The following is a 16,050-nucleotide window of genomic DNA, read 5'->3' on the forward strand; positions in this document are numbered from 1 at the left end:
ATTATTAGTCCAATAGTAAGAAAATTTAACCTCCATGAGATGAGTTGAGGCCAATAAATTTCGCCGCAGTAGAAAACATGGTAGTTAGCGACATGGTTGTCCCCAGATCTAGAAGTAAGGAACAAAATTTGTCGCGTTGTTGTAGATGGAAGGCATTTATCCTCCGTTTTAGATGTACGATCGATTCGGGGAACGAACATCGATTATGACCATTACCTTGTTGCAGCAAAGATTCCACCCGTTTGAGCATTGCGAGAAATTTACGATCTAATACTGCGTCAAAGCTGGGCATTGAAAAGCTGCAAACATACATATAAATTATTATTATTATTATTTTTTTTTTTTGGGAACACTGGTTTAAACAGCTCACACACGTTTCGTGTTATATTCACTGTCAAACATCTTCAGTTTGGTCTATAATTTTACCATGAATCGTCTTACAAATAAATAACAACGCTTGCAAATTATTAAATTTTATTATCCAAATGCGTGCTCTGTTAATAAAGTTCATCGCGTGCATCTTCCATTGAGCGACGAAGCTCATTTTTGGCTCAATGGGTACGTAAGTAGGCAGAAATGTCGATTTTGGAGTGAATATCAGCCAGAAGCATTGCAAGAGCTACTAATGCATCCAGAAAATGTCATAGTTTGGTGCGGTTTATAAGTTGGTGGCATCATTGGACTGTACTTCTTCAAAGATGATGCGAATCGTAACGTAACTGTAAATGGTGAGCGCTACAGTACTATGATATCAGGCGCGAGTTAGCGCCATTAGACAATTTTTTGTGGGGCTATGTTAAAGCTCATATCCATACAGACAAGCCCGCTTCAATTGACGCATTGAAAGACAACATTGAAGCATTTATTCTTGAGACGGTATACGGTATATTCTTCTCAACTAAAGCACTCCTTGGCCCGATGATATAACGGAGAAGTGGCAATCCATTAATAAAAAATCAAACATCGAATCGATGGCTTTGATGCAGGCACATCCTGTAACTGTACCCAGGATATGAGACGAATATTTTTCCATGCTGCTAGTGTCCGAATATGGCGGCGAAGAGGATACCGCAGAACCAATCCCTGATTATGGTAAGGAATGTTTACATCCTAGTCAGATTGAGGTTCAAGTAGCAGTGACCCAACCCAAGAACAACATGAACGCAGGAGCCGACGGTATGTCCGATGAACTATTTAAGACCGCAGGCGACACGCTGCTAAGGCGCATGCATCAGAGTGTCTACGCGATTTCACACAGTACGCTCGAGAGTATCATGTATGCGATGGGGAGGAGACTTAGTCCTCTGTAGTTGGCACATTCCGTCCTTTCTCCTTTCTTGAGTGCGGGACATAGGATGCTGAGGTTCCAATCATCGGGTATGCGTTCTTCTATCCAGATCGCGCAGATAAGCTAATGCATACGCCCTATTAGCGTGTCGCCTCCGGTCTTACATAGTCCTGCGGGCAACCCGTCAACCCCTGCTGTCTTGCTGTTCTTCAGTCGTGTTACAGCTACTTGCTTCGTTTTGCGGTATATGCAGGAGAATGTGCCTGTACCAAAGTCATCTGTTTGATGTTTGATTTTTGGCAGAATTTCGGGACTCCATTCTGACTCCTGTACATCTAAATTCGCTCACGCGTAGGTGTTTATTCTATCCCCTTTTCTTCCGATACCTCTCCTTCATCGGGCGTTGCTATTGACTGCAAAGTTGCTCTGTATGACGCTTTCTTGGCTTCAGTAGCATCTCGAAATTCTTGATGGTACCATGGGTTTCTTGGAGAAGGCTTCCAGTACCCAAGTGCGGATTTCGCTGCATTTTCCATGGAGTGGGCAATGGTTTGCCACTGCGCCGTTATATCATCGGGACAAGGAGTGATTTCATCAAGCAGTTGGGTCAGTCGATAGGAGTGTGCTGTTGCCATCTGTTGTGTTTGCAATGTCCAGCTTCCGTGCAGTGTCAGATCGCAAATTTTTCGCCATGCTCAGACGGGTGCAAACCTTTGACGCACCAAGATAATGATCCTAATCTATGTTTGCTCCTCGGATCGATCGTATATGCTATATGAATGACCTCCAACTATTACAACATGATCAATTTGGTTTCTTGTGTTTTTATCGGGTGACAACCCTGTGGCCGTGTGAAAATTTCAATGTTGAAAACCTGTGTTGCTAACTACCATATTCTTTGCCGCTGTGAAATCTATTAGCCTCAATCCTATATGAATTTAGCGTAGGCTAAATTTTCTGACTGTTGGACCATCCCACAACGATTTTAATATCGTGGGCATGGCAGCGGTCGTATTCTTTATCTAGACGCTCATAGAAAATATTCTTGGTCTGCTAGTCTTTGTCTCCCGCCGGGCACATGGGCACAAATAAGGCTGATGTTGAAGAATTTTCTTTCACGCGGATTGCGGCTAGCCTCTCATCCAGCGGAGTAAACCTGGAGACAAGTTGTTTTGAGTCTCCGACTAACCACAAATCCACAGCCACATTCATGCCTCGTGTTATGGCAGTTATATTATAGTTCGTTTCCATTTGGTATTGTTGTGATGCCATTCCCGGTCCTTCTCCAATACATCCGCCGATGCGTATACTGCACCTTCTCTATAAAGAGTCCGGACATTCCAGGTGCAGATACGCAAGTCTTGGTTCTTTTTCGTTTGCGGGGGGTTTTTTCTATTCTTTAATTTATCAGAGTAATTGTAATCGAAATTTATCAAATATATTTCCAGCCAAATAGGATAAGTTATATGCCGTCTAAGTGATCGTAAATTATGTCGGGGCACTACACTAGCATAGTTTTATATAAAATTTTTAATGACTTGGAATCTACGATTTACAAAAAAGTATGAAGCCGAAATCAAAGCCTTCGGTGATATTATATTTCCTTCGCTACTATCGTTCTGTTCCAATGTTTCTTAGGGAGTCACAAATTGGCTTATTTTTGATGAGAAACAAAACAAAATTATGTACAAGCGTCACTCAAAGTGAAATGGAAAGTCTATGTGAGCCGTTTTCGAAAAATTTGCACTGCAAAACCCAAAACAATATTCAATAAAGTGACATACCTAACTGTGTCATATTTCGTAAATAGCAATTTTTCGTTGGTAAGATATTTTGCCATTCCTATTATTTAAGTGGCACTTAACCGACTTTAATGGCGTTGCAACCAAGGTTTAAATAACAATTAATGTAAAAAACAACTACATTGCTACGATCTGAAGTAACTGCGTTTGGCGAGATGAGATTATAGCTTTTTGGCACAACAATTGTACAGGTGGTGGATTTCGAAATGCATTTGAAGTACTTTGAATGAAGTGAAGCACTCAAAAACTCATTGCGAAGATAAGAAGCAACAAAATTCATGGGAATGGAATGGGAAATGAAGATGCAATGACTTTATTTGTCTGTTTCATTTATTTTCAAATTGGATCGTTTGAATAAGGTCATAATTTTTGTACAACACTACACTCATAGAAAAAACTACTGCTGACAAACACTGTCTGCTGACTGTTAGTAAAGGGTGATTTTTTTGAGGTTAGGATTTTCATGCATTAGTATTTGACAGATCACGTGGGATTTCAGACATGGTGTCAAAGAGAAAGATGCTCAGTATGCTTTGACATTTCATCATGAATAGACTTACTAACGAGCAACGCTTGCAAATCATTGAATTTTATTACCAAAATCAGTGTTCGGTTCGAAATGTGTTCAAATTTTGACAAATTTTGTTCAGCGATGAGGCTCATTTCTGGTTGAATGGCTACGTAAATAAGCAAAATTGCCGCATTTGGAGTGAAGAGCAACCAGAAGCCGTTCAAGAACTGCCCATGCATCCCGAAAAATGCACTGTTTGGTGTGGTTTGTACGCTGGTGGAATCATTGGACCGTATTTTTTCAAAGATGCTGTTGGACGCAACGTTACGGTGAATGAACACATTTCGAACCGAACACTGATTTTGGTAATAAAATTCAATGATTTGCAAGCGTTGCTCGTTAGTAAGTCTATTCATGATGAAATGTCAAAGCATACTGAGCATCTTTCTCTTTGACACCATGTCTGAAATCCCACGTGATCTGTCAAATACTAATGCATGAAAATCCTAACCTCAAAAAAATCACCGTATAGTTAGTTTTACTGCTGTTACAGCAGTAGTTCTGCTGTATAGCAATTTCAGAACAGCAGCTGACTGGTGAAAAGTCTTTTTGCTGAAAATTACTGCTGTTTAATTTATGATGGGGTTTTTGGAAAGAGAAAAAAAATTAAAATAAAACTTAATAATATCAAATCAAATCAAATATTGGAAAAAGTGAAATTAATAATACTAGTTGAAACCAACATAATGGACGAAGAAAACTGCCAATACACAATCCAAAACTTTAATGGCGTGTTTCTCAATCGGAAAAATAAGGATGGAGGAATAGCAGTTTTCATACGAAACGATATGACCTTAACAGTGAAATATTTAAATACAAAGAGCTTTGAGTCATTTGCTCTTGAAATGTGTATGGGAAAAGTTCCTATTATACTTATGCCCTTATATAGGCCACCTTCTCTAAGTGTAAAAGATTTCACAAACGAACTTGAAAAAAAAAACATGAACTTAATAATAAAGGAAAAGTGTTAATGTTTGTAGTGGACATGAACATTAATATAGCCAACGGGAAAGACAAAGCAACTGCTTTGTATCGAGACATGATGTCCGCAAATGGACTACAATGTGCGGTGAATACAATTACGAGAGACGTTGGTAAAGGTAATGGGTCATGCATTGATCATATGTTCGTTCGAACAAACAAAATAACTACCGCCCAGGCCTTCCATATCCATAAATGCAATGTAAAAACATTAACACAAACTCCACGTATTGTTCAAATTTAAATTTTGCTTGAAAATACTGCTGAAGAAGAAATTTCTAACATTGTCAGAGCTTTGAATGTCAACAAAGGCGCAGGAGCTGATGGTATAAAGCCTATAGATATAAACAAGTAAAAGTGTGTTAAGTTCGGCTGGGCCGAATTTTATATACCCTCCACCATGGATACCATGGTTTAGACACAATTAAATTATATGTTGGAGACCTGTGTAAAATGACAGCCAATTTGAATAAGAATTGCGCTCTTTGTGGGCTCAAGAATTAAATAGAGATATTGATTTATATGGGAGCTGTATTGGGTTACAGACCGATTCAGCCATAATAAACACGTATATAGATGGTCATGAGAGGATCCGACGTACAAAATTTCAGGCAAATCGGATAATAATTGCTACCTCTAGAGGCTCAAGAAGTCAAAATCACAGGTCGGTTCACATGGCAGCTGTATCAGGTTATGGACCGATTTGAACCATACTTGGCACAGTTGTTGGATATCATAACAAAACACGTCGTGCGAAATTTCATTCCAATCGGATAAGAATTGCGCAGTCTAGAGGCTCAAGAAGTCAAGACCCAAGATCGGTTTATATGGCAGCTATATCAGGTTATGAACCGATTTGAACCATATTTGCACAGTTGTTGGATATCATAACAAAACACGTCGTGCGAAATTTCATTTCAATCGGATTAGAATTGCGCACTCTAGAGGCTCAAGAAGTCAAGACCCAAGATCGGTTTATATGGCAGCTATATCAGATTATGGACCGATTTGAACCATACTTGGCAAAGTTGTTGGATATCATAACAAAACACGTCGTGCAAAATGTCATTTCAATCGGATTAGAATTGCGCACTCTAGAGGCTCAAGAAGTCAAGACCCAAGATCGGTTTATATGGCAGCTATATCAAAACATGTACCGATATGGCCCGTTTACAATACCAACTGACCTACACTAATAAGAAGTACTTGTGCAAAATTTCAAGCGGCTAGCTCTTCTCGTTCGGAAGTTAGCGTTCTTTCGACGGACAGACGGACGGACATGGCTAGATGGACATAAAATGTCGCGACTATCAAGAATATATGGGGTCTCAGACGAATATTTCGAGTAGTTACAAATAGAATGACGAAATTAGTATACCCCCCATCCTTTGGTGGAGGGTATAAAAACAATACGGGAAAACTTACCCCTGTAATAACCTCACTTATAAACTCAAGTATCGATGAAGGAATAGTTCCGTTCGATCTTAAAACGTCAATAGACAACCCTATTTACAAATTCGGCACAAAATCAGACTATAATAATAATTACAGGCCTATTTTAATATTGTCATTATTTGAAAAATCTTAGAAGAAATAATCGTGAGAAGATTAAACGGCTTTTTAAATAAATATGTCATAATCAACAGACAACAATATATTTTTCAAAAAGGCAAAAATATAAGTAAACTGTTGGGCCATTTCACGTTTTACATAAATCAACAACTGGATATGAATATGAACTGTCTAGTTTTGTTTATAGACTTTAGTAAGGCATTCGATACACTAGTGGTTCAATGACTATTTACAAGGAAGAATTTGCAAAGTTAAAACTGATGGAAATTATAGCAATGAAATACAATCTAATTATGGTGTGCCACAGGGTTCTTAACTTGGACCCATATTATCTTATATATAACAAGTAAAAGCGTGCTAAGTTCGGCCGGCCGAATCTTACATACCCTCCACCATGGATCGCATTTGCCGAGTTCTTCTCCCGGCATCTCTTCTTAGGCAAAAAAGGATATAAGAAAAGATTTGCTCTGCTATTATTACATTATTACATGTTGGAGACCTGTGTAAAATGTCAGCCAATTCGAATAAGAATTGCACCCTTTGGGGGCTCAAGAAGTAAAATAGAGAGATCGATTTATATGGGAGCTGTATCGGGCTATAGACCGATTAAGATCATAATAAGCACCTATGTTGATGGTCATGAGAGGATCCGTAGTACATAATTTCAGGCAAATCGGGCAATAATTGCGACCTCTAGAGGCTCAAGAAGTCAAGATCCCAGATCGGTTTATATGGCAGCTATATCAGGTTATTAACCGATTTGAACCATACTTGGCACCGTTGTTGGATATCATAACAAAACACGTCGTGCAAAATGTCATCTTAATCGGGCAATAATTGCGACCTCTAGAGGCTCAAGAAGTCAAGACCCAAGATCGGTTTATATGGCAGCTATATCAGATTATGGACCGATTTGAACCATACTTGGCAAAGTTGTTGGATATCATAACAAAACACGTCGTGCAAAATGTCATTTCAATCGGATTAGAATTGCGCACTCTAGAGGCTCAAGAAGTCAAGACCCAAGATCGGTTTATATGGCAGCTATATCAGATTATGGACCGATTTGAACCATACTTGGCAAAGTTGTTGGATATCATAACAAAACACGTCGTGCAAAATGTCATTTCAATCGGATTAGAATTGCGCACTCTAGAGGCTCAAGAAGTCAAGACCCAAGATCGGTTTATATGGCAGCTATATCAGATTATGGACCGATTTGAACCATACTTGGCAAAGTTGTTGGATATCATAACAAAACACGTCGTGCAAAATGTCATTTCAATCGGATTAGAATTGCGCACTCTAGAGGCTCAAGAAGTCAAGACCCAAGATCGGTTTATATGGCAGCTATATCAAAACATGTACCGATATGGCCCGTTTACAATACCAACTGACCTACACTAGTGAGAAGTATCTGTGCAAAATTTCAAGCCGATAGCTTTACTCCTTCGGAAGTTAGCGTGCTTTCGACAGACAGACGGACGGACGGACGGACATGGCTAGATCGACATAAAATGTCACGACGATCAAGAATATATATACTTTATGGGGTCTCAGATGAATATTTTGAGTAGTTACAAACATAATGACGATATTAGTATACCCCCCATCTTATGGTGGAGGGTATAAAAATCAATTTGTGTTTGTTTGTTTGTACGTTTGTGTGTTCCTTATAGACTCAGAAACGGCTGAACCGATTTCTTGAAATTTTCACAGATGGTACATATTGACCCCGTGGTCCTTCTTACCCTAATTTAAATAAATGGTATTTGAGAGAAGAGCACGATGCTGAAAATTTTCAGGGCCAAGTATCTGTAGGACCACCTCTCCCCCGAAAACACCACTAAATCAGAAATCATGAGAATTTCGGGCTGAAATGAAGTATTTCAAGAATGGAGTACACCTTACATACAAACTTAAATTCGTAGACCAATAAAGATCATATGGGATTCAGATAAAGGTACTTAAATTGTTAAACTCTTAGTCAAGTTAGCATGGTATTTCACTAAAAGATCTTCGAAAATAAATATTCCAAGGAAATTTTTTCATAGCTTGTGACTCTGTAATTACATTCTTTCGTCTGTCAGTTATCAGCTGTTACTTTTAGCTTGCTTTAGAAAAAAAGTGTAAAAAAGGTATATTTGATTAAAGTTCATTCTAAGTTTTATTGAAAATGCATTTACTCTCTTTTAAAAAATCCGCAATTACTTTTTGGGCAACCCAATATATGGAAATGAATTAATACATGTCATGACAAACATTGAAGCATTTGAATATGCAGATGATACAGCCATTGTTGTGAGCTACAAGGACCCATTTGAGGCTGAAAAAATCATGCAATCTGAACTAAACGTTATAACAAGATGGCTTTCTAGCTTTGATCCTTTCATGTAACATGATCTTCCAGATGGCAATACTATGGATAATTAGATAATTAAGATAATTTTACACGGATGGATCAAAGTTAGAGGACAGAGTGGGTCTGGGGGGCCAACATTGAGAACCCCTTCGACGGGCGATCATGGAATGCGTGAGATGGTGTAGTGCTAACGCGAGGACGTCGAGTGTTAACATCTTTACGGACAGTAAAACTGCCATAAGTGCAATAACAACCATAATGAAAAATAATTACATGATCGATCGTAACAGACAAACATAAATAATAGCCCACATATTACACGTGGTCTGTACAACAAAACCACTTTAAAGTTATGTGAAATAGCGTTAAGAAATGATTTTCAATCAACAACATCTAACAACAGGAGGGTATAGAAAGCAAGGGTCAAAATGTTAAAGGAGGTTTTATTTGCCCGTGAACATTCTATCCAGGAACAGGGACAATTTACATTTTATTGTCTTTTATAATGTGATGAGAAATAATTACCATCGACAGACGTGTGTATACCAACAGAGCTATCAATTGACGAGTGAGTATAGCCACCTTTAAAACATATACCAAAGAATGCGATGTTATGTTCAGAAGGAATCTGCTGATCAGGTAATTTCTCTTGGCTAAGGAAGATTCTATCCTCGAAACCAATCAGAGTAGGTGTATCCTACTTCAATAGCAAAGTGGTGCAAGAGGAGGTTGTCACTGAACCGCATTTATCGGAGTTTGTTGCCAAACTTGTGTCGGACTTAAAGATCGTTTGAGCGATAAAAAGTTTCGACTTCAATAAGACCCTAAGCCTTGATGATATATCACCGGTTGAATTACAAGCTGTGTCCATCTGCTTGTATCAACATGTTGTATATATCTGTGGGATTTGAGGGATACAAAGTTCATTTTAATTCCAAAATCCAGAAAACCTAAACACACAAAGTCAAAAGATTTTTGTCCTATGCTGAAGACTCTAGAGAGGTTGATAGAAACATATCGTAGTGAAAATATCACTGAAGATCGCCTGTCTCGGCAAAACCATGCACATAGTAAGGGAAAGTCGGTCGAACTCGAAAAGCTTGCCGCTTGAAATTTTGCACATATATTTAATATTGAAGTAGGTCGTTGGGGATTATATGGGTTTAAATTTAGATATAGTACCCATATAAACCGATTTCCCGATTTGAATACTTAGGCCCTTACAAGCCACAATTTTTGGTCTCAGACAACATGCAGTGGCCTGATACCACCACCGCATCTGTTGGATTTTTGGAGTTCATTCTAAACCTACTCCCGGACTCTTGATCTGCCGCTTCACTGGAAACAAACTCAGATTATCAACCGGATAACACTATCGTAGCTATGCTTGGTTGATATAATTTTTTTCCGTAAATACCTACCATAGTGGTAGGCGTGTATTGCTATCTTTGGCTTTACTTTTCCATTTGCATCTCCGATCATTGAACTCTTCTCGAAGGAGAAACAAACAAAAAATTTAAAATTTAATTATCTTCGCCCTAACAGGCAAAAAAATGAAAAATGTAAATACCTACCTATGATGAGTTTCAGAATATAATTACGGAAAAGGAGGATCTTAGGAGCTTATAAACTTAAATCGTTGTTATGAAGTAATCTCAACTTAGAGGAATGTTCATACCCAAATTTTGTTATTTGTCTCAGACCAATAATTCAATGAACGATGATGTATTTAATTTCCTTAAAGTTTAATCGATCACTAATCTTTTGTATCGGATAGCACTCATTGATATGAGACAAGGATCCCCGTTATTCCTCAATGGAATGCTCATGGGCGAATTTGCAATATCCAAAGTTGAAACGATAGTTTGCTCAGTTTCAACTAAAAGTATATTGAGCGCTTTTCTGTTGAAAGTACATTGAAATCATATTGAAACCAAGTAAACCCTAGTCTAATATACGAACTTCTCGTTTTTATTTAGCTATTAGATATGTATGTGAAAAAATTTTTGACTTCTTCCTATTTACATTCAAACCAAGGTTAAGATGTAAAATCAATCACAAATCTCGATCAGTGATATGTATGATTTAGCATATAAAACTAATTTTAATATCGTTTTAAGGCTTCTACATTTTAACGACTCCTTAATGGTTCATCAATATTCGCATTTCCACATTAAAAGATTCTTCTCCCTCGATTATGTTTGCATATGATATTGGTTCAATGTTCTGTCATGAATATTCATACGATTCTGTTATTCAAATTATCGTCCAAATGTAAAAATAGATTGCTTTTGCGTTTAATACCAAATATCCAGGGATAGAACAAATCGAAAAACATCCAGAATTGATGGGATCGTTAAGGTCTACTGACCTTGGTGCTAGAGACTCGCTGAGCTAACCGTATAAAATTGCTAATGAAGTGAAGACTAAGAAATAATACAACGATAAATATGTATTTGCTCGGCCCGCTAAAAGGATTACATAACAGAAAAGCTGAAGTGATAAAATTTTGCCAAATTCGTTAAAAGTTTCGGACTCTTTGGTTTCAAGATGTCAAACTGAGGGATAGGTTTGTATGGAGAAATGTCTATTTATGGATCAATATGAACCGCATTTTGTGTGGGTGTTGGGGGACACAAAAGTATCTTACGTACGAAGTTTAAGCCAAATCAGGGAAAATTTTAGGCTTCCACAGGTAGTTAATTCGACGGATATATACCAATATAAACATGTTTGCAAAATTTCAAAAGGATTGCTGCTTTTATTCAAAATAGTTAAAAACAGATTGACAAGATTGGTCTCTGTTGAATTTGCAAATTTTTCACTGCTTTCGATTAGGTTTCAGAGCGAATCCTTGTCTTGCAACGATGAGTTCTGTCTTATTTCTCATAGCCTCAACCGATTCTTGATATTAGAATATTGCTGCCCAAGATTAACAAGTGGCCTGGATGTCAGAAAAGATAGTTATCCTTGGCTTAGTTAAAACCTTATAGCTTAGCAACGTCATCAATTTTTGATCTACCCTTCATACGAATAACAGTGCTAAGATAAACGTTCCGATATCTCGAACCTTCCTTTTAGAATAAACGCCAAAGTATGCATGGTCATATATTTTAGAACAATTCATATTGAATTCCTCTTATTTTAATCGGATTCATCAAGTATAGTGGGGTACCGTAGCACCAATTATACTAAAAATCTATGTTCTTTGGGCAAGAAATGGGGATTAATCTTTGATTCAGGTAAGCTTAGCCTTTAAAGCGAGGTCTGTACAAAAACTGTGGCAAGTCTTGGTAACAAGTAGATATTCCTGAATAAATCAACACTGTCTTTATAAGCACTGTCCTGATATTTTTTGTACAAACTTCGTAGGTTTGGTTTCTTACATTCAATCCTAACTTAACATATTTTAGTATGTTTAAATGCTTCGACTTCTGAAAATACAAAAACCTATTGGTACAAAGTCTAACGTTTTGATCAAATAAAACACCACCGATTTACATGCGCCACAATGTGACAATAATATTTTATTTACTAGGACATAAAAAACTACAAAATTATTTATAACGCAGGAGGTATCACAAAGGTAGGTAAATTACCAACCACCGGAGCCGCCGGAGGACCAGCCACCAGCATCACCACCACCACCGCCGCCACCGGAGGACCAGCCACCAGCATCTCCGCCACCACCACCGGCACCACCAGATGACCAACCACCAGCATCACCGCCACCACCAAATCCGCCACCACCACCACCGCCAGCGCCGCCACCACCACCTCCTAGTGTGATAATCTTATAGATTTGAACCGAACCGCCAGCTGAGCCGCCACCGCCACCACCACCGTGGCCGCCGCCATAACCGCCACCACCACCGTGGCCGCCGCCATAACCGCCACCACCACCGTGGCCGCCACCATGGCCGCCTCCGGCACCACCACCGTATCCACCTCCGCCGCCACCACCACCGCCAGAACCTCCATCAGAAATAATTCTAAAGATTGTTACACCGCCACCACCACCACCATGACCGCCACCTCCACCGCCTCCGTGACCGCCACCGCCGCCGCCTCCATGGCCACCTCCGTAGCCACCGCCGCCATGGCCGCCGCCACCACCTCCGTGACCACCGCCGCCATGGCCGCCGCCACCACCACCTCCTCCTCCACCTCCGAACAAGAATCCGGCATTAGCCACGGCGCAGACCGCCAACAAACATACGAAAACCTAGCAATTTAAAAATTAAATTCCGCAATCTTTCAATAGTTAAAAAGACTTCAAGGAAAAATACGACCTATAATCCACAGTGCTAGGTCTAGATTTGTCCTTTTCAGTCGCTAATACACGTACCTTCATGCTCGATTCCGAATCCCACAACAGTTGGATTGAGTTTGATATCACCTACGAAATGTTATCATATTTATATACAGTGGCCTCAAAAATTTAATGGAAAATTTTAATCATAGACTTGGTTCTTCCTCATCGCCCAATTAAATATATAAATGGAAATTGCCATTTGGTTCATATCTGTATAACAAGCTAGAACGTAAAGTAGGTTGCCATACATATAATTTGAATATAAATTTAATCTAGCGCCAACTAAATTTAAACATCATCAACTACAAGACGTTATGTTAATATTTACCAGCTAAATATCTGTTTTTATGTTCTAACCGAAGAGAAAAATTTGCATTTTACAAAAACAAGTAAATTCACGTCGTAGTGAGTTCTATGACGATAGAAAGTAAATTAAAGGTTGTAAGCGGTTCTTTTGGATTGGATATACCTGTTATGGAAACCTTTCACTCCTATATCTCCAATAAAATCAGCCCCTATGAAACCGATACCCCGATTTGACTTCTCATTTAGCAGAAATTAGCTAAATAAAATTGCCCTCCAAAATTCATTGTAAATCCCTTTCAGATAGGCAAATTTGAGTTGACATTTTACTTAGATAAGCCAATAATTAGATATAGGTCATATACACCGAGGCGCCGATATGGCTCCTTGAATCGCCAATTTTAAGATCGAGAGATCGGTTTATATGGGAGCTATAACAGTTGTTGGAAGTCATAACAAAACACTTCTTGCCAAATTTCAGCCAAATCGGACAAAAATTGCGGCTTGTAAGGGCTCAAGAAGTAAAATCGTGAGAACGGTTTATATCGGTTTATATGGGAGCTAATCAGATTATAGGTTGATTTGGACGGTACTTGGCACAGTTGTTGTAAGTTAAACCTGGACATCGGTTTATATGGGAGCTATATTTAAAGCTGAACCGATAGGGTCCGTTTGCTATCGCCAACGACCTACATCAATATTAAGTATCTGTGCGAAATTTCAATCGCCTAGCTATAGTGATTTCGACAGACGGACATTGCTAAATCGACTCAGAACGTCGAGACGATCAAGAATATATACACTTTATGAGGTCTTAGACGAATATTTAGAGGTGTTACGAACGGAATGACTAGGTTAGTATACCCCCATCCTGTGGTGGTGGGTGTTAAAAAAGTAGGACGAACTTTTAATAATATCTTTAATTCTGCTCAAGAACATTCTGGCGAATAAGAAATCGCGATACAAAAAGCCAGTCAAATGCTTTTAAGCAACAACTCACATTTTGTCTTACTTTTGAAAGTTCTTTGCTGTGCTATTCTTTGAATAGAAAGCATTGATTGAAATGGTATAAATAATTTTTAATTAAAACAAAATTTCAATAAAATTTTTTTAAAGATAAACTTTCAATAAATTTCTTTCTAAAAGCAAGATTTTTATAAAACACTAGCTGACCCGGGCCCGCTCCGCTGCGCCTTCTTTTACTTCATATGGAACAAAAGTTTCCTTGGAATATTTATTTTCGACAATTAAAGATCTTTTAATGAAACGAAAATAGTATATCGCTTGACTAACAGTTTAGCAATAAAAGTTATTTTATCTGAATCCCATATGATCTTTATTGGTGTACTCCATTCTTAAAATAATTCATCTCAGCCCGATATTCTCATGATGTCTGATTTAGTGGTGTTTTAGGGGGAGAGGTGGTCCCCCAGATACTTGGACCTGAAAAATATCAGCATCGTGCTCTTCTCTCAAATGCCATTTATTTAAACCCCATATTGCCATTGGCTTAAGAGGAGTTTATGGGATGAGGCGTTCCCCAAACACATGGCCCCAAAATAGGTTATCAAATTCGTTTTCTAATCTCAAATACCTTTCATTTGAGCCACATATTGGCATGGTTGAAAATGTTCACCCTTTGGGGAGTTATGGGAAAGGGGTGATGCCCTAAATACATGGTCCTACATTTGAATATCAAATTCGTATTCTACTCCCAAATACCTTTTTTTGAGCCCCATATTGAGATGATCACTAAAAAATTGCTGTTTGTGGGGTATTTTGGGTATCAATTCTAGCGAAAATGGGTATCAATTCTTGCTCTACCCCCAATACATTGCATTTAAGCTCCACATTGACATTGTGGGTAAATATGCCGGTTTAGGGGTGTTTTGGCGATTGATGTGTTTCCTGAATACTAAGACCGGAAAATATATCAGCAACGCGCTCTATTCTCATATATCTATATATAATTTATTTGAACCACATATTGCCATTGCCCTCAAAATTGGATATCAAATTCGTTTTCTAATCTCATTTAAACTCCTTATTGCAAAAGTCAGCAGTTTGGTGTATTGGCCCTAAAAACTATGAATATTCCACTCTCTTTAAAACCCAAATTATCTTGGTGAACAAATACGTCCTATTAGGGGGTTGTTATGGTGGTGAGACGTCCGCTAGACAGCTGGCGCTTAATGTTGATATCAGATACGTGATCTATTCCCACATACCTTTCATTTGAGCCCCATATTTCCAAAGTCGGCAAACATGAACGGCTTATTTTGTGGGATGAGCGGCCACTAAGTGAGTTGGCGTTGAAAATACACGTGTTCCACTTTAAAAACCCTCTTATTTGAGCCTCATATTGCAATTGTTAGCAAATACTTACTATTTGGGTGGTGTTGTGGGGGTGGGGTGGCCCCATAGACACTTTTCCCGAATATTGATATGAAATTCGTGCTTTACTCCCGAAGACCTTTTATTTGAGCCCCATATTGCTATGGTCGTAAATTTGTCCCCTTGGGGATGTTTTTGGGGAGAGGCGGCCCCCCAAACACTTGGTCCCATATTTGGATATCAGATTTGTATTCTACATTCAAATACCTTTTATTTAAGCCCCTTATTCCCATGGTCAGTAAATAAGTCCTGTTTGGGGGGTGTTTTGGGAAAGGGGTGGACCCCCAGAAACGTGGTCCCATATTTGGATATCAGATTCGTATTCTACTCCCAAATACCTTTCATTTGAGTCCCATATTGCCATGGTCAGTAAATATGTCCGACTTAAGGGTGTTTTGGGGCTTGGGGTGGTCCCCCTAGCACTTGGTCCGACAATTGGATATCAGATTCGTTTTCTTGTTT

The 16,050-nt window shown here is 38.7% G+C and overlaps 1 protein-coding gene across 1 annotated transcript; it reads right to left on the reverse strand.

The window, feature by feature from the left end:
* Positions 1 to 25: 25 nt before the first annotated feature.
* LOC106090243 (uncharacterized) lies at positions 26 to 12,930 on the reverse strand. The gene is made up of 3 exons (XM_013256376.2): positions 12,925 to 12,930; positions 12,176 to 12,801; positions 26 to 299 (listed from the first exon to the last, which is right to left on the reverse strand). The coding sequence occupies exons 1-3, from the start codon at positions 12,928 to 12,930 to the stop codon at positions 26 to 28; spliced, it is 906 nt and encodes a 301-aa protein (XP_013111830.2).
* Between the last annotated feature and the right edge of the window lie 3,120 nt (positions 12,931 to 16,050).

The sequence above is a fragment of the Stomoxys calcitrans genome, chromosome 4 (genome assembly GCF_963082655.1).
Source record: "Stomoxys calcitrans chromosome 4, idStoCalc2.1, whole genome shotgun sequence".
Taxonomy (NCBI): domain Eukaryota; kingdom Metazoa; phylum Arthropoda; class Insecta; order Diptera; family Muscidae; genus Stomoxys; species Stomoxys calcitrans.

What these genes read in the sequence shown, in the direction of transcription:
- LOC106090243 (XM_013256376.2), bottom strand. An exon ending in TCCGGCGGCTCCGGTGGTTG is followed by an intron (nt 300 to 12,175) that starts GTAATTTACCTA and finishes GTATGTTTGCAG; the next exon opens with CTTTTCAATGCCCAGCTTTG.